Genomic DNA, 21088 nt, shown 5'->3' with positions numbered 1-21088 from the left:
ATATTTTGAATCTTACAATCTTAGACAACATCTTTAATGAATAGAATTGATCCGAGCTTCGAAACACAACAAAAAAAAATATAATACGTTTCAGAAGGGCACGGGAGTGGAGTGTTACTGAGTGTTAGAGATTTAATTTGTTATTAACGTTTTTTTTTTACCAACATCTTAGGCGCTCCGAGAAACGGAGGAGTGTTCGTTAGATGTTTTCCAAAGCTTTTACCAGTGGATTGTTTTGGGTACCCGACTGACTGACCGTAGCCTATCTCAAACAGGAGGCTGTAGGAAAATGTAAGTCAATCACGCTTTTTAGGGCTATAATGAGAGAGAGGTTGAAATGGCAAGGACATGTTGTGCCGATGAAGAAAGATATATTGCCCAAAATCGTCCTTGTCAACCGTCTAGAGCCAAACAAAAAGCAGGTTGCATGAATGGGGTGGGAGGTTGTCGTAAGAAAAGATGTAAGAGAAATGGGAAACTCTTGGGAGGTTCTAAGGAGGGAGGCTTTAAATTGATTGGGATGGAGGAGGTGTGTGCACAGCTGTATTTGCTTCGTCCTGCAGTGAGTTACTAGTAGTAGTAGCGGTATAAAAAATTTTCTTCTATAGTTTATTCGTTAATCATTAATTTGATTTTTTTTAAATTCATTTGTTTTCTTTTTGCAGCATGTAACCTATTGTTTATTTGTTTTGCTTCATTTACAATAGTTTTAGATGAGAATTCATTTACAATAGTTAATTATGAGAATTTATGAATTAATTTAATTGAAATAATTGAATTTATTATATCAGATCAGACATTTTTTTTACTACAGGCCCTGTTCAGTGACAACAAACAACAAAGAGAGAAAATACTCAACCAAGAAACCTCAAACAAGACTGCGGCCAATAGACAGAAAAAAGATGAAAGACTAAAATAACACGAAATAACGTGTTATTTTAGTCTATAAATAACACGTTATTTTAGTCTTTTGTTTCTTTTCCCTCTACTGGCCGCAGTCTCGTTTGAGGTTTTTTTGGCGTTGAGTTTTATCTCTCTTTGTTGTTTTCGCGTTATTTTAGTCTTTCATTTCTTTTTCTCTACTGGCCGCAGTCTCATTTTGAGTTTTTTTTTGTTGAGTTTTATCTCTCTTTACTGTTTTTGCGCTATTTTAATCTTTCATCTCTTTTCTCTCTACTGGCCGCAGTCTCGTTTGAGGTTTTTTTTTTAGTTTTATCTCTCTCTGTTGTTTTCGCGTTATTTTAGTGTTTCACCTCTTTTGTCTCAACTGACCGCAGTCTCGTTTGAGGTTTCTTTTTTGTTGAGTTTTATCTCTCTTTGTTGTTTTCGCGTTATTTTAGTCTTTCATCTCTTTTCTCTCTACTGACCGCAGTCTCGTTTGAGGTTTTTTTGCTATTGAGTTTTATCTCTCTTTGTTGTTTGTTGTTATGTCCGGCCAGTTCGGCTTAAGAACTTTCAGTGTTCAGTGACTAATGTCTAGTCTTACTCCAACCTTCCAGTCTTATTCCAATGAGAAAGTTCTGTTTTTATTTGTTTATTTTTGAGGATAAAAAAGAAAACAAGAGCTAAGAGCTCATAAGGCACTTGTGAAGAGACAAGAAGAGATAAGAGCCAAGAGATCATATGGTATGAGCTCTAAGAAAATTCTAAGAATCAATAGATTGATTTAAAAGGAAAATCAGAGGCTTAATGCCGGTCAGGATTTAAAATAAGAGCTCTGAGTCACGATTTCCTTCTTAATATCAAATTCATTAAGATCCGATCACCCACTCGAATGTTATAAATACCTAATTTTTTCTAATTTTTCCTCTCCCTTTAGCCCCCCCCCAGATGGTCAAATCTGGGAAAACGACTTGATCCAGTCAATTTGTGCAGCTCCCTGACACGCCTACCAATTTTCATCGTCCTAGCACGTCCAGAAGCACCAAAAAACTCGCCAAATCACTGAACCCCTCCCCCAACTCCCCCAAAGAGAGCGAATCCAATACGGTTCCGTCAATCACGTATCAAGGACATTTGCTTATTCTATCCACCAAGCTTCATCCCGATTCCTACAATCAAAGTGTTTTCTAAGATTTCCCCCTCCAACTCCCCCGATGTCAAAAGATCTGGTCGGGATATGAAATAAGAGCTCTGAGACATGAATTCCTTCTAATATCAAATTTCATTAAGATCCGATCACCTATTCGTAAGATAAAAATATCCCAATTTTCACGTTTTCCAAGAATTCCGGTTTCCCCTCCTACTCCGTCCAATGTCACAGGATCTGGTCGGAATTTAAAATTAGAGCTTTTAAAGTGCAAGATCCTTCTAAATATCAAATTTCATTAAGATTTAGTCATCCTTTCGTAAGATACAAATACCTCTATTTTCAAAATTATCCCCCCCCCAACTCCACCAAAGAGAGCAGATCCGGTCCGGTTATGTCAGTCACGTGTCTTAGACAGGTTTTTATTCTTCCCATCCAGTTTCATCCTGATCTCACCACTTTAAGTATTTTCTAAGATTTCCGGTTCCCCCCAATTGCCCCCTCCAATTATCCTGGATCCAGTTGAGATTTAAAATAAGAGATCTGAGTCACTAGGTCCTTCTAAATATGAAGTTTCACGAAGATCCGATCACTCCTTCGTAAGTTAAAAATACGTCATTTTTTCTATTTTTTCAGAATTAACCCCCACCCAATAGAGCGGATCCGTTCCAATTATGTAAATCGCGTATCTATTTTTCCCACCAAGTTTCATCCCGATCCCTCCAATCTAAGTCTTTTCCATGATTTTAGGTTCCCCCACCCCAAAATCCCCCCAATGTCATCAGATCCGGTCGGGCCTTAAAATAAGAGCTTTGATACACTATATCCTTCTAAATATCAAATTTCATTGAGATCCGATCACCCGTTCGTAAGTGAAAAATACCTCATTTTTTCTAATTTTTCAGAATTAACCCCCCCCCAACTACCCCAAAGATAGTGGATACGTTCCGGTTATGTCAATCATGTATCTAGGACTTGTGCTTATTTTTCCCACCAAGTTTCATCCCGATCCCATCCACTCTAAGTGTTTTTCAAGTTTTAGGTTTCCCCCTCCCAACTCCCCTCCCCAATGTCACCAGATCCGGTCGGGATTTAAAATAAGAGCTCTGAGACACGATATCCTTCTAAATATCAAATTTCATTGAGATCCGATCACCTGTTCGTAATATAAAAATACCTCATTTTTTTTAATTGTTCAGAATTACTTCCCCCCCCCCCACTACCCCAAAGAGAATGGATCCGTTCCGGTTATTTCAATCATGTATCTAGGACTTGGTGCTTATTTTTCCCACCAAGTTTCATCCCGATTCCTCCACTCTAAGTGTTTTCCAAGTTTTAGGTTCCCCCTACCAACCCCCCCCCCCCCCAATGTCACCAGATCTGTTCGGGATTTAAAATAAGAGCTCTGAGACACGATTTCTTTCTAAATATCAAATTTCATTGAGATCCGATCACCTGTTCGTAAGTTAAAAATACCTATTTTTTCTAATTTTTCAGAATTAACCCCCCCCCAACTACCCCAAAGAGAGCGGATCCGTTCCGGTTATTTCAATCATGTATCTAGGACTTATGCTTATTTTTCCCACCAATTTTAATCCCGATCCCTCCACTCTAAGTGTTTTCCAAATTTTAGGTTTCCCCCTCCCAACTCCCAGCTCTGAGACACAATATTCTTCCAAACATCAAATTTCATTAAGATCTGATCAACCGTTCGTAAGTTAAAAATACTTCAATTTCCTATTTTTTTCCGAATTAACGGGCCCCCCACTCCCTCTCCTGATGGTCAAATTGGGAATACGATTATTTCTAATTTAATCTGGTCCGGTCCCTGATACGCCTGCCAAATTTCATCGTCCTAGCTTACCTGGAAGTGACTAAAGTAGCAAAACCGGGACCTACAGACCGACAGAATTTGCGATTGCTATATGTCACTTGGTTAATACCAAGTGCCATAAAAAGCATGAACTTAAAAACAGAAAGAAAAAAAGCTGTATGATTATCTACGCTATAAACATTTATGAAGCAGCCCTGACTGCTAGTAGGCTATTTTCTTCATTTAACAGATATGTTTTTTGGGTTTCCTGCTGACATCTAGCTTCATAAACGAGTCTAATTTCCCATTTTTTTTCCAACTAATCAACCTTTTTTTAAGTATCTTTGGAAAATATTTTTTGTTAGCTAGCACTTCTGTTTCTTGAATTAGCTGAACAATATTGATGAACATCACTAATTAACAATTGAAAACAAGAGCCAAGAGCAGAAAAAATATTTTGCCAGGATATCCTGGTGTCGAGAAATATATTTGCTTAGTGATACGTAATTTCTTATTCAAATATAAAGTCTTATAACTAATGGAGTTCCCGTCTATTAATTTTACCCGTAGCTTACCTTATCTAAGTCTAGTCTGAAATTTTTTCCTTATCACTCAACTTTTAGTCCATTTTTGGGAAACGGAATGGAAATATGAAACTGATATTTTTCGGACTATTTTTAGCAGCCTGGGCCCAATTATTGACGGCTCAGCGTTCTTATAGCCGGCGAAGAACTCGTCAAGAATACGAAGAGCAACTTTTGCCTGATTATTCTTATGAATCAGGGTTTCCAGAGGGTAACGGCGGTGATTACGATGGAACAGATTATAATGTTAATTCATTTCCAAGAGTAAGTTTCTTATGATTACTTTATATTTATTCTTCATCTTTATTAAGTTTATTTCTCGTTCCATAAATTTGAGCGTGTCAAATTTTGTTTTGAAAACTTAAATCCTTGCTCTTAGTCGAAACTAACCCTTTAAAATTAGAAGATTTGTTTTTAAACAACTATACGTAGTCCTATTGGTCTTCACCACATTAAGGAAGGAGTGAAGAAAATTGTGACAGCTTTCGTATTTCAGGAGGTCTAGACTGTACTATGAACTGTAAAAATATCCGATTTTAGTAAATTTTGAAACTCTTTTTTTGCTTAGGCATGCCTCATAGACCAGACTAGTTTTCCAAATTTGCTTTCCAACTAATCAACCAGTTTTGAAGTATTGTTGAAAAATATTTTTAAAAATAAACTGATATTTTTATGATTTTTTTTTTAGTTTAAAAACTGATAATTTTTACATTTTTACTGTTGTCAAGTCAAAGCAAAATAAGGCCTATTCAGGAAAAAAAAATATGGAGATGTTACCTATATATTCATATTTAGACATGTTTTTATTTCAGATTTTAATAATTCTTTTAATACGTAATTTTGGGTCAATTTGGAGGAGGATCAATTTTCATAAATGAATTGGAAATCTGCCTAATTTCTTACCTTCTATATTGCTAAAGCCAACCTGACCCTCATCCCGTTACAACCTATAATATAGGCGAATATTAATCAGCCATTTTAGAATAAAACTATTATTGTTACGTATTTTGTTTGCTTATTAGTGTACCCGTGATTCTCCGGTTTTTTCTTAAAAAAAAAAAAATAAAGATAGGCCACCAAAAATCAATGTGATCAGATGAAGAATCAATTCAACCGTATTATTAAACTATAATAGTTTATAATATAAATATGTTGACTATAAATTGTTGGCCTTGATAAGTTATCCCCCCCCCATTGATGAAGTTATAAATCTATTTCATGTACCTTGAAGGTATTTCAGACAGGAAAACCTGATCTGATAGAATATATTGCCCTCCCTCCAACATTTTTGACCGGTACCAGACCATTTCCACGGGAAGTAATTACTTGTACTTCTTAGTTCCAGCCTTTTGTCTCTGTGCACTTCCATCATAGGTCATCCCTCCTATAGTTTTCATTAATTAAATATTTTCAAATTATTTTTGTTAACCTTTAGCTTACCCTGCCATGAAACTCAATACCCAAAAATACAAAAAAAAATAAATAAAATAACAATGTAGTACATTATATATCGCATATTCTGCCTGGATTCGAAATATGCTTTGAAAATCCAAATTTTCTTCTTTTCTTCATTATTTTTATCTTTCTTACTTTCTCTTAAGCTGCTTAATTTGCATATTGGAGAAATCTTCCAAGGAGATTCCCACTGAGGACTTTCTTGGGAGAATTTTTCAAGATGAGTTTTTTATGGAAAGACTTTCTGCGGGAAGTGAATTTTTTGGGGGAATTTTCCACGCTGAGTAATTCTCTGGGAGGCATTTTACACAAGGAATTTTAAATGGAGATTTCTGCTTTGGGAGGGATTTTCTCGTGAGAATAGACCTAGCACCTATAAAATCAAATGAACAAATGCACTTCAATAAGGTCTTCCGTCTTCAAAATAATGTGAAAATATTCTCGATCTCATTTAAATCCCTCTTGAGCTTGAGCAGTCATTCTTAAGCAGAAGAGATAGAAAGTTAAAAAAGAAAGTTTCATTCTTAAAGAGCAGGCAGTTAATAAGGAAATGTTCCCAGAGGCGCCATTTGGGCCAAATCTTGGGGTGGGCATGGACTCCATCTGGTCCCCCCCCGATTCACTTTGTGTCGCGTAAGAAAAATCCGGGTTTTGGCAGCACATTGATCGAATATTCTAAGTAAAGATGCATTTTCAGCACCAGTGTGTTACTTGGAAATGTACTGTAACCAAATTTGGAACTCAGCCACACTGACCTCTAAGATTAATTATAACAACGAAGAATACAATCAACAAGGTTAAGTGATTAAACTGAAAGTGGAAAATTCAACCACACTACAGGCTGGTATTCCTCAGCCAGAAACTTTCTTATTTAAGTAAACAATACGTCGGTGAAAGTAACCTTCATTGTTATGCTGAGGGTTGTAACCAAAATCCCAGTGTCCCTTCAGCAGAAATCTTCCAAATCAAATATATTTACAAAAAGGAAAAACATAATAAGAAAAAATATATAACAACATTCAAGATAACAAGGGGAACCGCCGATTTTTCATCTTTGCAAAATCGTCAACAAGCTGGTTGTAGTCCAAATATTTTACTAAGTCCTTCTCTGCAAATATCAAAAGGAGGTGACTGAGACGATCATCTCCTGATGTAGACTGCAGGTAGTTTTTCACTATTTCTAGGCTAGAAAACAAACGCTCATTGCTCACTGTTGTCTCAGGAAGTGTGGCAGCAATACGAAGTACTTTAATTACTTCTGAGTAAGCCACTGGTAATGCCTGAAGATGGTCGACAATGTCTAGCAAGTTTTCCGGCTTTTTCTTCTCATTGAGTAAGAAACGCTTGGCAATACCAGCTTGAGATTCGAGAAGAATGCTGTCGATATCCAGCTCGCCCTAAAGAGAAGAGAAAAGCTTCAGCAGCTCCGTGTCCATAAACTTGGTTGAGCTTGGATCCAAGGCTTCGAGTGTACTCAACACTGGCAAGTTATCTGTGAACCTTCTGTCAAATTTGGCTAGTAGACGGTCAAAAGTTTTGAAGTATTCTTGCTTCATTACATCCGCCAAAGTAGCAGTACAATTTCCAGATTTGATGAAATTCTTTCCTAGCGTCAAAGTTGTCACAAATTGTTTCCAATGCTTGGTGATCTTTTGAATTCTTCAAGGTTGTCCTTTCTGACCAACAGAGGAGGTTCTAGTCGCGGGTCCATTCACAGCAGGCACTTCAGTTTTGAGCTCTGTTGCAAACTCTTTAGCCTTCTTGAAAAGCGATACAAATGGAACATCTGAACGCTGGTCGGTGAGTTTGCTTCTTGTGGCCTGAATCAGGGTGTAAGACCGAGAAATAACCAAGTCGACGGCGACGGCATGGAGTTGCTGAGACAGCGATTTCGTTGCTCGCGTAATTGCTTCGATGTAGTGCAATCGGAAGATAACAAGGAACGATTCCATCAAGAAATGATAGGCCAGGAACTGACCTATTTTAGTCTATCAACTTAGAGGAATTACTGCAAATATTCAGAATTTATAATATTAATATAATCATCTAGGAAACGGGCATTTGACAGAGCTTGAGAATTAGATTATGTATCTAACTTGCTTTCAAAGTTTACAATGGTTAATAGCAAATAGTGTTATTATTATGGCCGGCAAAGGACCCTTTTTTGTGGAAGCTTGGGTCCCCTAGAAAATCTTGGGTGGGCATTTGCCCACCCCTGCCCCCCCCCCCCAAATGGCGCCTCTGAATGTTCCCCTCATATATGGAATAAATTCTGTTTGCTTTGAGTTGTAAGGTCACTCATTTTTTTGGGTTGAAAATACAATTTATATTTCTTACTACCGAGTCCAATGAGGTTAAAGCTACTCCCCGCATAGAAATAGCAGATGATTTTGGACTTAAACAAATCAAAAATCTATACAATCACCACACATCATGTGAGTTTGAACTTGAATAACACAAAAATATGTTCAAAATGAAGGTAATGTTACACAGGTAAAATATATTAAGTATTTTAAATGCCCATTGACTTGTTACAATACCTTACGGTCATTCAAATGAATTTTAATAAATAGTTACGCAAAAGTTTAAACTTATTTCCTGAAACCATCTTTAATGTAACTATGTGCGCGTCAAATTTTTATTAGAAAACTTGGAAAGGATTTTTTTAGTTATGAAGTGACTGAATTATGTTATTGTTTCAGAAATAATAAAAGCTTGAAATAGCTTTAGGAGCCCTTTTATTAGCACATATTTTAAAGTAGGTTAAGCATGTTGTTGGTAGTTAAGAACACAGACTCAATCAACCCTACGCTTTTTTAAAAACCTCTTTATTGAGGAGTTGTTATCAGATTTGATTAAGTATAATCAGTTTTTGTATGTGTATTCTAAATATTTTTGATTAATTATTATAAAATGGCGTCAGCTTTCATGCATTATTCTCATAAAATCTTTCTTTTGGAGATAAGACTCAGAGAAACTAGGCGGAAAACTTACATTTACCATATTATTCACGCTTTTGGTATATACTTTCATTAAACCCTATCAGCTTTCATTGTCACTCGCTCCCTTTAATATATCTTTACTTTCTGATTAAATATCATTTCTTGTCAATTATCATTATGGATTCTGATTAAAATCTGACTAGTGGGGATTTGATCCAGAAGATGATGAATACAAACTTCCGTATTCACAGTACTTTTTATGCTTTTCAGGTATAATAATTATGTTTGCCCCTCTTCCCAAAAAAGAGGAGTTTCATATGTATTTTCGTTAAAATAGAGTGAAGTTTGATTTATAACCTAATATCTTTTAGGAGCCAGCTCCTCCTCAGCCACCACCTTCTGCAGGATGTGTTGGGAGCCAATGTACCGCGTCTTGCAACGGTTCTGGCTGCCAAATTCAAAGCACCTGTGAGGGACGTAATTGCGATCAAATTCCATGTCGTGGTCCAAAGTGCCTAATACACCAAGTTTGCAGTGGTGAATGTAGCTATAATCCTTGCCAGGGAAGCTCCTGTCAAGTTAAAGAAAGTTCTTGCCCTGGGAAAGACTGCCGAATAAGGACATATTGTGAGGGAAGAGACTGCAAGTTAAAACCAGCATCAGGACAAAATAGTATTACTCATACCATCTGTTCAGGAGATGATTGCATTGCCATTCCATGTGATAACTGTGCGATCCGTACTCTATGTACCTCCGAAAACTGCAGATGCTTAAATGAATTCTGTGAAGTGAGGCACGCAAACAGTCAATCAGATGGTTGTAAAGGATGCACGGACCGCTGTGCAGAGTGTCAAGGAATAAAGGGTGAGGCAGGTCAAAAGGGGCAAGTTGGAATGCAAGGAAGTACTGGATTTCCTGGTGCATCGGGACCTGAAGGGAGGCAAGGAGAAAAAGGATCTAAAGGAGACACAGGAGGTGCTGGAATGATAGGAGAGTTGGGCTATAGGGTAAGTTTTGAAGGCTGTTAATTTACCAAGCATTCAAGGTTACTTTAAGTTGCATATTTTACTTTAGTTCTATGTAAAAAAAAAAAGATTTACTAACGTTCACTTTTCGTAAATTTCTAGAAGTTAAGCTTTTTTCGTATTCTGATGTGTAGGAATGACTGATTCCGAAATTCGAGCTTAACATGAATAATTGAATTTGAAATCATTGTAACTGATTATATAAGTTAAAATTAACAATTTTAATGCTACTTTAGGCAGAGACATATGCCTAAAGACCTTTCCCCAGGGGCTCTGGGACGGTCATGATATCCCCAAAGGTATAGTTTTTCAGCCTTTCTACAATGCTGAACAAAATTGCTATATAAAAATTTTGATCGGACAATTTTGAAAAAGGGCATGGGAAGGGGCCTTGTTGCCCTTCAATTTTTTGGTCACTTAAAAGGGACACTATAACTTTTAATTTCTGCCTGAATGAGCCCTTTCACGATATTCTAGGATCACTGGGTTGAAACGATCAACCCTGGGGAAAGCAACAAATAAACCAGAACAAATAAACACACGTCCGTGATTGTTCTTCTGGTAAAAAAAAATACAAAGTTCCACGTTTTTCAGATAGGCGCTTGAAACCTTTACAGTAGGGTTATTTGATACATTGAATTTTTGGTATGATTTTCATTAAGATTCTATGACTTTTAGGGGGAGTTTTCCCCTTTTTGAAAAATGGGTCAGACTTTCTCAGGCCGGGTCCTTTGATGGGTATGATGAAACTTAATGAAACTTATGTATTTGAATCAATATAAAATTCCAATTCTTTTGATATATCTATTGATGTCAAAATTCCGTTTTTTAAAGTTTCGGTTACTATTGAGCTGGGTCGCTCCTTACTTCAGTTCGTTACCACGAACTGTTTGACTGGGTTTGACCGTGTCTCAGTCGAGGTAATTTTTCAGTTTCGTTTCTGTGATTTGTGATGAGTTTTTAGTTTCCTGCATGGAATTTGTCATGTTTCTGTATAGTACTGAGAGAATTAGGTTTTTGATACATCAAGTTTTAGTTTTAATGTGTTTTCCTGCACCGATTTTCAATTGAATTAATTTTGACTAGCTTGGGGTGTCTTTATTTGTTGAATTGCCCGTAGCTTCAAATCTTTTCTGGGCTTCCCATATCGGATATTATGATTTTGTATAGTTTGAGGTGTCTTGTGTGTGATAGACTGGTTTAATTAAACAAATCTAGAGTGTGCGATTGTTAGTGTGATGAAATTCTGATGATGCGATTGGTTTGAGTAATGGTAGTTTTGATCACTCCCCTGTCAATACTGCTAGTATCATTAGTCCTCATTTTTATTTCAAAAAGAAAAATCGTGTAAGATAACAATAAGGTTAAGACAAGAGGATGGATGTGTCTGTAAGGGGCCTCAAAGACTAAATTGTTATTAAACTTTAAAATTACATTCAAAATCAAATTCCTTATGAATTTATTATTGTCCTGGGGGAAGGGATGATATAATTATCATTCTTATTAGTAGGAAAAATATAAATAATATTTAGAATTGAAAAATGGAGCTTCATATAATGAGAATAAAGAGAAAGATTGGAAATATAAAGCCGTGCTAACTTTTTTCGCATACTTACATATTATTAAAAATCAGGGGTAAACAAGCCATGGGAAAGGATTAGAGAAATAGAAGGGCATTGGTTAAAGAGGTAAGGATTAGAGAAACAGAGGAAGAGTTTGGTAATGTGAGTTAAGGATTATGGCTAGCTATCTTTAATATTTAAAAATAGAGTTGAAAAGGAAAAACAGATGGATTTAGTTTTTCAGAGAGGGTAGACTTACAAAAGAGTCACTCTGTTTAATAAAAATGAAAAGAAATACAAATGTATCTATCATCCATGACTATTATACACTTTAGAAGGACGGGGACGTTTATCTTGTGATGAAATAAATTGGAACATACAACTCTTAATTATCAGGGTGGGGTTTATTTATAGATTTGTTTCCTAGACAATATAGTATATAGTACTTAACGTTAGTACTTAACGTTATTATCACTATATATAACGTTAGTACTTAACGTTAATTATCAGAGTGGGGTTTATTTATAGATTTGTTTCCTAGACAATATAGTATATAGTACTTAACGTTACAATAATAAGCAACCAAGAGAGATAAAACTCTACAAAAAGAAAAATTCAAACGAGACGACGGCCAGTAGAATTGAAGACTAAAAACAACGCGGATATTTCGCCTGTATCCAAACAAGGCGTCTTCAGCACAAGATAGAAAATTAAAAGAAAACTAATCTAAAAACAAATAAAAACCACCACCAATAATAATAAATATAATTGTCGCTACTTATCCACGTAGGGAAAAGCAGCTATGCGAGTTACTTCAATGAGAATCAAAGTGCAACTGAGGAAAAATTATGAAAATTGAAATTTAGTTAATTATTCTGTTGCGAAATAATCCTCTTCTAACATTGAAGCAACTCTTTTTGGTCTAGTGGGTAATCCTGTCCCCTGTTGATTGTGTAAAATTTTAATTCCCCCATCGACTATTGGCTCATTTTTTAAAAGAATGTCATAAATTGGGTCAATATTTAAATTCCCTGTGTCTCTATTTATTGAAATATTAGCAAATATATGTTTTTCAATTTCTATAGCCTCCCTGGCCCATTGAGAAAAACCTCTATCATTAGAAATAGCTGTAGCCTCGTCAAATTGTATAAAATGTTCGGGATAAAAGAAAGTATGTTCAGCTAGAGCCGAAACAAAAGTTTCGGGAGGCTTTCTTATTTGTAGGGTTTTTTCCATTGAGTTGAGATGCTCAATAAATCTTTCAGTAAATTGTTGGTGAGTTCTACCAGTATAAAACATTCCACAGGAACAAGGAATTTTATACACCCCACTAACTAAATCTCCCCTGGTTAAATCCTTCCCAGAATCAAGAAAACTAAGAAAACTAAAACTTCGGCTTAAGAACTTTCAAACGTTATAAGTTGACGTTATAGACAGTGGAATTTTGAATATATATCAGGTTGGGCAATGGTCAATTATATTTGAGAAAATGATATATAAATATAATTGGCTACCAATAATTGTTATAATTTTTGCCCATAATTTGATGTCTCACATTTATTTATGTGAAAAGCTATTTATGGGGCTACTACTTAATGTTTAATGTCCAAAATGACCTCTTTTAAGAGGATTTGCTTGACAAATATTTTTGCCTGTGCCCTAAATTTAGCGGAGCAAACCGTTGTTCTGTTCTATTTGATGCAAAAATGGGCTGAAACACGTCCAGAAAAGGGATGAATGATCTTCTAGACATTGGGAACGCCCAGGATTCTTTAGGCAAACGGATATCTCCTATTAATTGAAATTACTGTCATTGCTTTAATGCTAGTCAACCTTCATCTTTTTTTGAAAAACTTCTCCTATGGAATTTTTATTTGATTAATACTTAAAAATTATTCATGTCATGCATTTACCAAACATTTCAAGTTTACTTATACCAAATTGTATTTATGGTACTTACATATTTTTGCTGCATTTGTTTTCTTCAAATACAGAGATGTTAAGTCTTCTCATGCTTTTGAGTTTGGATTTTTTTAATGCTTCTTCTGGGTCATTTTTGTTTTTTGGGTGTCTCTCCCCAATGCTATTTTTTTCATTATCCTAATCTGGTATGCCTAGCTTTTGATCGATAACTTTTAATTAGAAAAGAAAGTCATATGTTTAAGATCTGCATAAAACTGAAATATATGATTATATTTTAGGCCTTATAACTGGTATTGTCCTTGGTTTCTTTTGTCTACTAACATGTTTTGCCACTAATCACCTGTCTACTAACACCTGTCTACTGTCTACTAACATGTTTTGCCACTAATCACCTGTCTACTAACACCTGTCTACTGTCTACTAACATGTTTTGCCACTAATCACCTGTCTACTAACGCCTGTCTACTGTCTACTAACATGTTTTGCCACTAATCACCTGTCTACTAACTCCTGTCTACTGTCTACTAACATGTTTTGCCACTAATCACCTGTCTACTAACACCTGTCTACTGTCTACTAACATGTTTTGCCACTAATCACCTGTCTACTAACACCTGTCTACTGTCTACTAACATGTTTTGCCACTAATAAATTGTATTTGCAGGGTGACAACGGAATAGCTGGACTAACAGGACCACCTGGAACTCCGGTAAGTTGCTAAATCATTTTAAAAATTCTATTATATTTCAGAAAAAATTTTAATTTTTTTCTGAATTTATTAATGAGGTATTAACTGTTGGAACTAATCACTATTTAATTCCAACCCCTCTGGTTAAATCAAATTGACTACAAAACTTGTAATTAAGCTTTACTCTGCTAGTCAATTTAATTGATTAATCTAATCAACTGAATCAGCTACATAGAATTTTGTTTGAATTCAAGATTGAACTCTGTTAATCCTTTTGGTTTACTTAATCAATTATTTAATAATTTTATTAAATTAATACAAATTTAATTGATTAGGTAGTTATTAACAGTTCATTGTACAGTCAATTTGATTGATATTATTTTGTTTTGAATTATGAAAGTATATATATGTATCTCTGTTGTTAATTGAAATATTTTCTTTAAAATTGGTTACTTATTCTATAAATATGTTTCTTTTTTATTAGAGTAGAGTAAAAGCTTAGAATCAAGTAACTGACTTGATACTTTTTGTCGTTAAGAGACTAAATACTTTTTTTTTACGCTTCACATCACTGTTCTTAACAATGAAAAGATCATCTTTCGTATTTTTTCTCTTTTTTTCTTGAAAAAAACTAGTCTATAAGATCGAAGGATTTTAATACTGGAGGTAGAGAGAGATTAAAAGATAAATGATTTCTTTCATCGATTATGTTATGCAAGGGGGAGTCCAAGGTCCAAATACAGTCCACCTAAAAAAATTTTCTGGCCCAACAAGCTTATCGAACTTCATAAAATACAGTTACCCAAACCAGAGAAAATCAATGACTTAAGAAAAACCTGTGGTTTCACATACTTCGATGTAAATATCATAAAAAAATATAATTTAGTATTAGTAAACTTTAAATATTTGGTAAATGCTTGAGAAGAATAGTCGTATATATGTATTATTAAAAAAAATTATATCAAAGCTATGATGCCAATTAGCTCTTATTTCAAGTACTTTTTCGAACCCCAGAATCATAAATAAATTTCTAAAATACTTTGTCGCAAAAAGGAAATTTTTCTCATTCGAAAAATGTACCACAAGAATTTATTTGCACTTTTGTTGCATCTTACTCCTGCGCGTCATTTTTGAAAATCTAATTGACGGAACACGAGACGACCAAACAAAGCCATATCCAGGGAGGAAGGGGGTAAAGGATTTGACCCCCTTCCCCCCTCGAGATGTATTTCTGACTCGCAAAAACAGAACGAAAATCAATATAAACAATTTTTTATGCGTTCTATGAGTTCTTTTTTGTATAAACCCCCCTCTCACAGAAAAAAAATACCCCAATGGCAACTACCATATTCACAAGGTTATAAAATATCATGAAGTTTAAGAAAATATGTTCACTATCGAACGTTTATTTAAACGTGTTAATTTTGTTCAGTCAATTTTTGAGCATAAAAAAACTTTTAGTTTGACAGCTTTATTGTAAGTTTAAATTTTGTTTTTATTTTGCTATACTGCGGATGTATTAAATATTAAAAATGTGAGGGATTTTTGTTGAAATTGGAGAATTATCCTGTTATGAAAAAAATATGTATTTCACATCTCATCATTAAATCAAAACCACATACCTATTGAAAGAAGGTGGTTTTGAATAAGAACCCTTAGAAATGTGATGATTTCGATAATATCCCACTAGTGGATGTTGAATGTTCGAAAGTTGTTCATCTAGGACAAGTACAAGACGATTCTAGGAATGTACTCAGAGCTTTAAGTTTCTACTAGGAAGGTGTTTTTAGGTTCCTATCTCTACATCACCCGTAATCAATTGTAAGGCTTAGTAAATTGCATGAGGACGTGACCATGTTGTTTTGATCTCGGGGGAAGGGGGTCCGTTATTTTGGTTTTAGTCTGATATTCTTTCACTCTAGGGTTTGAACATAGTAGATCAAGATTAAGTACAGAATAATATATCATAATTCAATACATAATAGATCAAAGTGATTGTTTGTTTTACCAGGAATCAGTGCAGTTCTAAATTTTGTCGAATTTGGTTTCATTTTTATGTAAAACTTAAATACTTGTGTTCTCTTTGAGAAATTTATTTTCTTGCCACTTTTTATCCTAAAACGTTTTACCCTACCCAATCCACTCCCTCTTCTGCTATTTTGACCCCCTGGAAATTTTTCTTTGGGCGACTATGGATATGAAGAAATATGTTCGTACACTCGAATGCACGTAAGAGAAACACAAAGAGTAAACCAATTAGCACAAGTGTTTAGCCCATCAAAATAAATTTGCAGAAGCCTAACTGCTCTTGCCTGTAAGAAATTCTTTGTGATGGGTGAGAAGTCCTTGGGCAAATGGAATCTTTGCCCAGGGTGCTTGCTCCTTAAGTTTCTAGAGAAATTCTCTGTGATGGGTGAGAAGTCCTTGGGCAAATGGAATCTTTGCCCAGGATGCTTGCTCCTTAAGTTTCTAGAGAAACGTTTTGTGATGGGTGAGAAGTCCTTGGGCAAATGGAATCTTTGCCCAGTGTGCTTGCTCCTTAAGTTTCTAGAGAAACGTTTTATGATGGGTGAGAAGTCCTTGGGCAAATGGAATCTTTGCCCAGGGTGCTTGCTCCTTAAGTTTCTAGAGAAATTCTCTGTGATGCGTGAGAAGTCCTTGGGCAAATGGAATCTTTGCCCAGGATGCTTGCTCCTTAAGTTTCTAGAGAAACGTTTTGTGATGGGTGAGAAGTGCTTGGGCAAATGGAATCTTTGCCCAGGATGCTTGCTCCTTAAGTTTCTAGAGAAACGTTTTGTGATGGGTGAGAAGTGCTTGGGCAAATGGAATCTTTGCCCAGGGTGCTTGCTCCTTAAGTTTCTAGAGAAACGTTTTGTGATGGGTGAGAAGTCCTTGGGCAAATGGAATCTTTGCTCAAGGTAGTTGCTCCTTAAGTTTCTAGAGAAACGTTTTGTGATGGGTGAGAAGTCCTTGGGCAAATGGAATCTTTGCTCAAGGTAGTTGCTCCTTAAGTTTCTAGAGAAACGTTTTGTGATGGGTGAGAAGTCCTTGGGCAAATGGAATCTTTGCTCAAGGTAGTTGCTCCTTAAGTTTCTAGAGAAACGTTTTGTGATGGGTGAGAAGTCCTTGGGCAAATGGAATCTTTGCTCAAGGTAGTTGCTCCTTAAGTTTCTAGAGAAACGTTTTGTGATGGGTGAGAAGTCCTTGGGCAAATGGAATCTTTGCTCAAGGTAGTTGCTCCTTAAGTTTCTAGAGAAACGTTTTGTGATGGGTGAGAAGTCCTTGGGCAAATGGAATCTTTGCTCAAGGTAGTTGCTCCTTAAGTTTCTAGAGAAACGTTTTGTGATGGGTGAGAAGTCCTTGGGCAAATGGAATCTTTGCTCAAGGTAGTTGCTCCTTAAGTTTCTAGAGAAACGTTTTGTGATGGGTGAGAAGTCCTTGGGCAAATGGAATCTTTGCTCAAGGTAGTTGCTCCCTAAGTTTCTAGAGAAACGTTTTGTGATGGGTGAGAAGTCCTTGGGCAAATGGAATCTTTGCTCAAGGTAGTTGCTCCTTATGTTTCTAGAGAAACGTTTTGTGATGGGTGAGAAGTCCTTGGGCAAATGGAATCTTTGCTCAAGGTAGTTGCTCCTTAAGTTTCAAGCAAATCTTAGAAATTTCATTAAAATGATAGATAAGTAGGATATACTTCCGAAATCCAGCATTCTCATGTTCTATTGGCTTAAGGTACTTCCCTATTAAATTTGAACCAAGTTAACAAAAAACAGGCCTGTTTACCTTTCTGCTGAACAGTCTGAAAAAGGAGAGGGATATTAGAGAGACTTTATGCCGTTGTCATGTCTCTAATTATAAAAATGAAACATTCATTTGGATTTGGTTCAAACAAGGTGGCAGATACCTGACTTCTTACAAAAAAGAAAGTGAGGTGGGAGAATTTTGAATGATAGAGAGTTCAAACCAGGTGCAAAATACCTATTTGCAAAGTATCTAGTGAAACGATATCAGGTTGTACTTTTTAGGTCAAAGGACAAATTCAACCATTCATTAACATATTCTGAACATGCATGCCCTTACATTCCAAATCTTTATTTAAACAAAACAAAACTTGTCCACATTTTTGCTAAAATATTGTCAGAGAAATTAAATTTTTTTGTGGGGCTTATTCTATACTTGCAATTCAAATCAAGCAGTTTGACAATCTTTATGGTGTTTGATTTCCAAAGATAAACTATGTCTATGAACATTTAAAAAGACAGGTGTGAGAGGAACAAGGGGCAGGGTGTCCAAAGGATGGTTTAGCTTCTTTAGTTCCTTAGTGCATGAGTTTGGCTAAAACAAAGTGCTACACATCTACTTTTTAGTTAAAAAGCTTTTGATGTGAAGGGAAGAGGGGTTGGGATAGGCTTATTTTAGTTATAAAACATTGAAGTCTTCGCATGACTATGTTTAAAAAAGGTAAGAAATACCTACCCTAACAGGAAAAAGATGCATTGGATGGACTTGCTACTTGATTCTTAGCAGACTGAATAAAACTGGAAGAATGATTAAAAATCATTGGATGATTCTAAGGTACTACATGCCCACTGATTGATTGAAAATTCATCAGCAAAAAGTTCATGGGGTTTTGAGGGGTCTCTGACAAACTTTGGCTCTTAGATAAGACTTTTGATATTCTTGCGCAAATCTAAATCAAACCAAATTCAACATGTTCACCTTTCTGTGAAAACATTGGGGATGGAAGCTGGTGAGGTTTATGGTTCAACAAATATGTTTCTAGTTGCAATACAGCACATTTAAAATTACTTAATAGATTATTGCTTCTAACAATATGGAAAATGTTCTTCTTTATGTCCTATCTTTCTAAATGTAAAATTTTCTTCTTTCTGTAAAGAAGTGGTTAAAACAAGAGAGGGTGTTTGAGGTATGAGGTCCTACGTAGGGCCTCAAATCATACTCACTGGATATTTTTTCTTTCACTCCACTTCAAACAAGGCACATCAAGCCTACTTTATTTTACTAAAGATGTCTTTTCAGTAAAAGTCGATATTAAATGGGCAAGAAGGTGGGAGCTGTAGGGATATTTCTGTCCCATTTTGATTTTTTTGTAATAAAAACTGAAAATATGTGCCTTATTTTGGTTTAAATAGGGTTTCCCATCTATTGTTTATGACCTTTTTAAATTATAATGTACTTATACGTAACCTTTATTATAAGTAATTAAATTATATTATATCTGTATTGAAGCTCTTGCTTGCATATTATTGCTGGTGTCGTATGTCTCTCTCCCAGTCTCCAAAAAGCCTAAAAGTTGCATTTTCATTATATTACTACTATTACTACTGCAAATAACTCAAGGCAGCACCAAGCCACTTGAGTTCAAGCGTCGACTTTTTCTTTACTTTAATCTATTTATATCAAGCTCTATATTGAATTGAAATTAATTATCTTGCTTTATTTGACCTGTATTTTAATTGCACTGAGTAAGTCAATATTTTACTTTTGTCTCGTTCCTTTTTCGATAAACATTCTAATCAGTGTTTGCGTAAGTAAGGTAATATGCTGTAATATGACAATGTCATGATGGAATTTTATATTTCCTAAAAGAAAATAAGGAGAGATTGGTGCCTGACATCTTTTTTGTATATTAAATAAAATAAAGTTTTGCAACTGAAAGTAAGGAGCAACATTAAAACTTAATAGGAACAGAAATGATTAACAAACACACGAATAAAGAAATGACAAAAAAAAAAACCTCCGTGGATTGCTTTCCCCGTCATATATCTAGTAAAACATTTTAAACAAGTAAAAACGAAGTGAAAACATTCTAAATGTATTTTGTTTTCTGTTAAGGGCAAATTCAAATAGAAAAATAGAAAACTTTTAGAATATTTAACTTTTTTAACTTTAATAAACTAAAAACTATTAAAACTTTAAGGAATGTATATCAGTATATGTGTGCTAAACTGACAATCCACAGCCCTTTTTTTTTAGTAAAGTGCAAATTGTGTTATGGTCTTGAGAAGGTATGGAGTCTGTCAAAGACATAGTTTCCAGACCTTTCAACTACGCTGAACACAATTGCTACCTCAAAATTTTGTTTAGATTGGTTTTGGAAGTTGATGGGCGTGGGTAGGTCGGATTTTCTGACCTCCTGCCCTTTTTAACTAATAAAAAAGGCGCTAGCCCTTTCATTTTTCAATCGAATGCACCTTTTTCGAAGTTTCTACGATAACAAATGCCCATCTCAAAATTTCTATCAGATGCATTACGAGAAAATACGAGGTTTGTGCGTTGGGGGTGATCCATCCCCCGATCACTCTAAATCTTAAAAAGGGCATGTCTTATATGGCCGAGGGAATAACTTACTTGAGAGCTGTGGGGGCTGTCATCCCCAATGACATAATTTCTAGTCGTTTCAATTACGTTGAGCAAAATGGTTATCTTAAAATTTTAATTGAATTGTTTGGAGAAGTGATGGACGAGGGAGGGGGTTAGTTGCCCTCCAATCACTTTTGACTATTTAAAAGGGCACTGGCCTTTTCAATTTCCAGTCGATTGAGCTGTTTTTGAAATTTCTACGGCAACAAATGATCATCTCAGAATTTCTGTTAGACGTATTTCGGGAAAATATAAGGTTTGGGAGGGGGTATTCATCCTCCGATCGCTCAGAGTCTTAAAAAGGGCAGTAGAAATACTGACTATGAAGCCAATAAGCTCCTTGTGAAGTTGATACGATCACCCTTTCCATATAAACCTTAAAGGCCCCCAGGGCATAACTTACAACTCTTACCCTGAGGGCTCTCGGGTGGGGGGTGTCATCATCAAGGACATTGTTTCTGGACCTTTCAACTACGTTGAACAAAATGGCTATCTCTAAATTTTAATTGGATGTGTTTGAGGAAATTGTGGGCGTGGAAGGGGTGTTAGTTACCCTCCAGTCGCTCTCTATTATTAAAAAGGGCTCAAGCCCTTCCAATTTCCAATCAAATTAGCACTTTTCAAAGTTTCTACGTCAACTCCTTCTATATGAAATCTCCTGGTCTAAAAGAAAAAAAATAGATAAATAA

The 21088-nt window shown here is 35.5% G+C and overlaps 1 protein-coding gene across 2 annotated transcripts in view; it reads left to right on the top strand.

Annotated features, from left to right (window-relative positions):
- Window positions 1-4482: 4482 nt before the first annotated feature.
- Window positions 4483-21088, top strand: part of LOC136027013 (collagen alpha-1(IV) chain-like) — a 202717-nt gene continuing 186111 nt past the window's right edge. For both annotated transcript variants that reach the window (XM_065703915.1, XM_065703914.1), the window contains exons 1-3: window positions 4483-4690; window positions 9195-9830; window positions 13998-14042. In XM_065703915.1, coding sequence (XP_065559987.1) covers window positions 4493-4690; window positions 9195-9830; window positions 13998-14042 — 879 coding nt within the window. In that variant the 5' untranslated portion in view covers window positions 4483-4492. The remainder of the gene's footprint in view (window positions 4691-9194; window positions 9831-13997; window positions 14043-21088) is intronic.

This window comes from Artemia franciscana, chromosome 5 (genome assembly GCF_032884065.1).
Source record: "Artemia franciscana chromosome 5, ASM3288406v1, whole genome shotgun sequence".
Taxonomy (NCBI): domain Eukaryota; kingdom Metazoa; phylum Arthropoda; class Branchiopoda; order Anostraca; family Artemiidae; genus Artemia; species Artemia franciscana.
The sequence above is the reverse complement of the archived record's forward strand: the minus strand, read 5'-3'. Positions and strand labels throughout refer to the sequence as shown.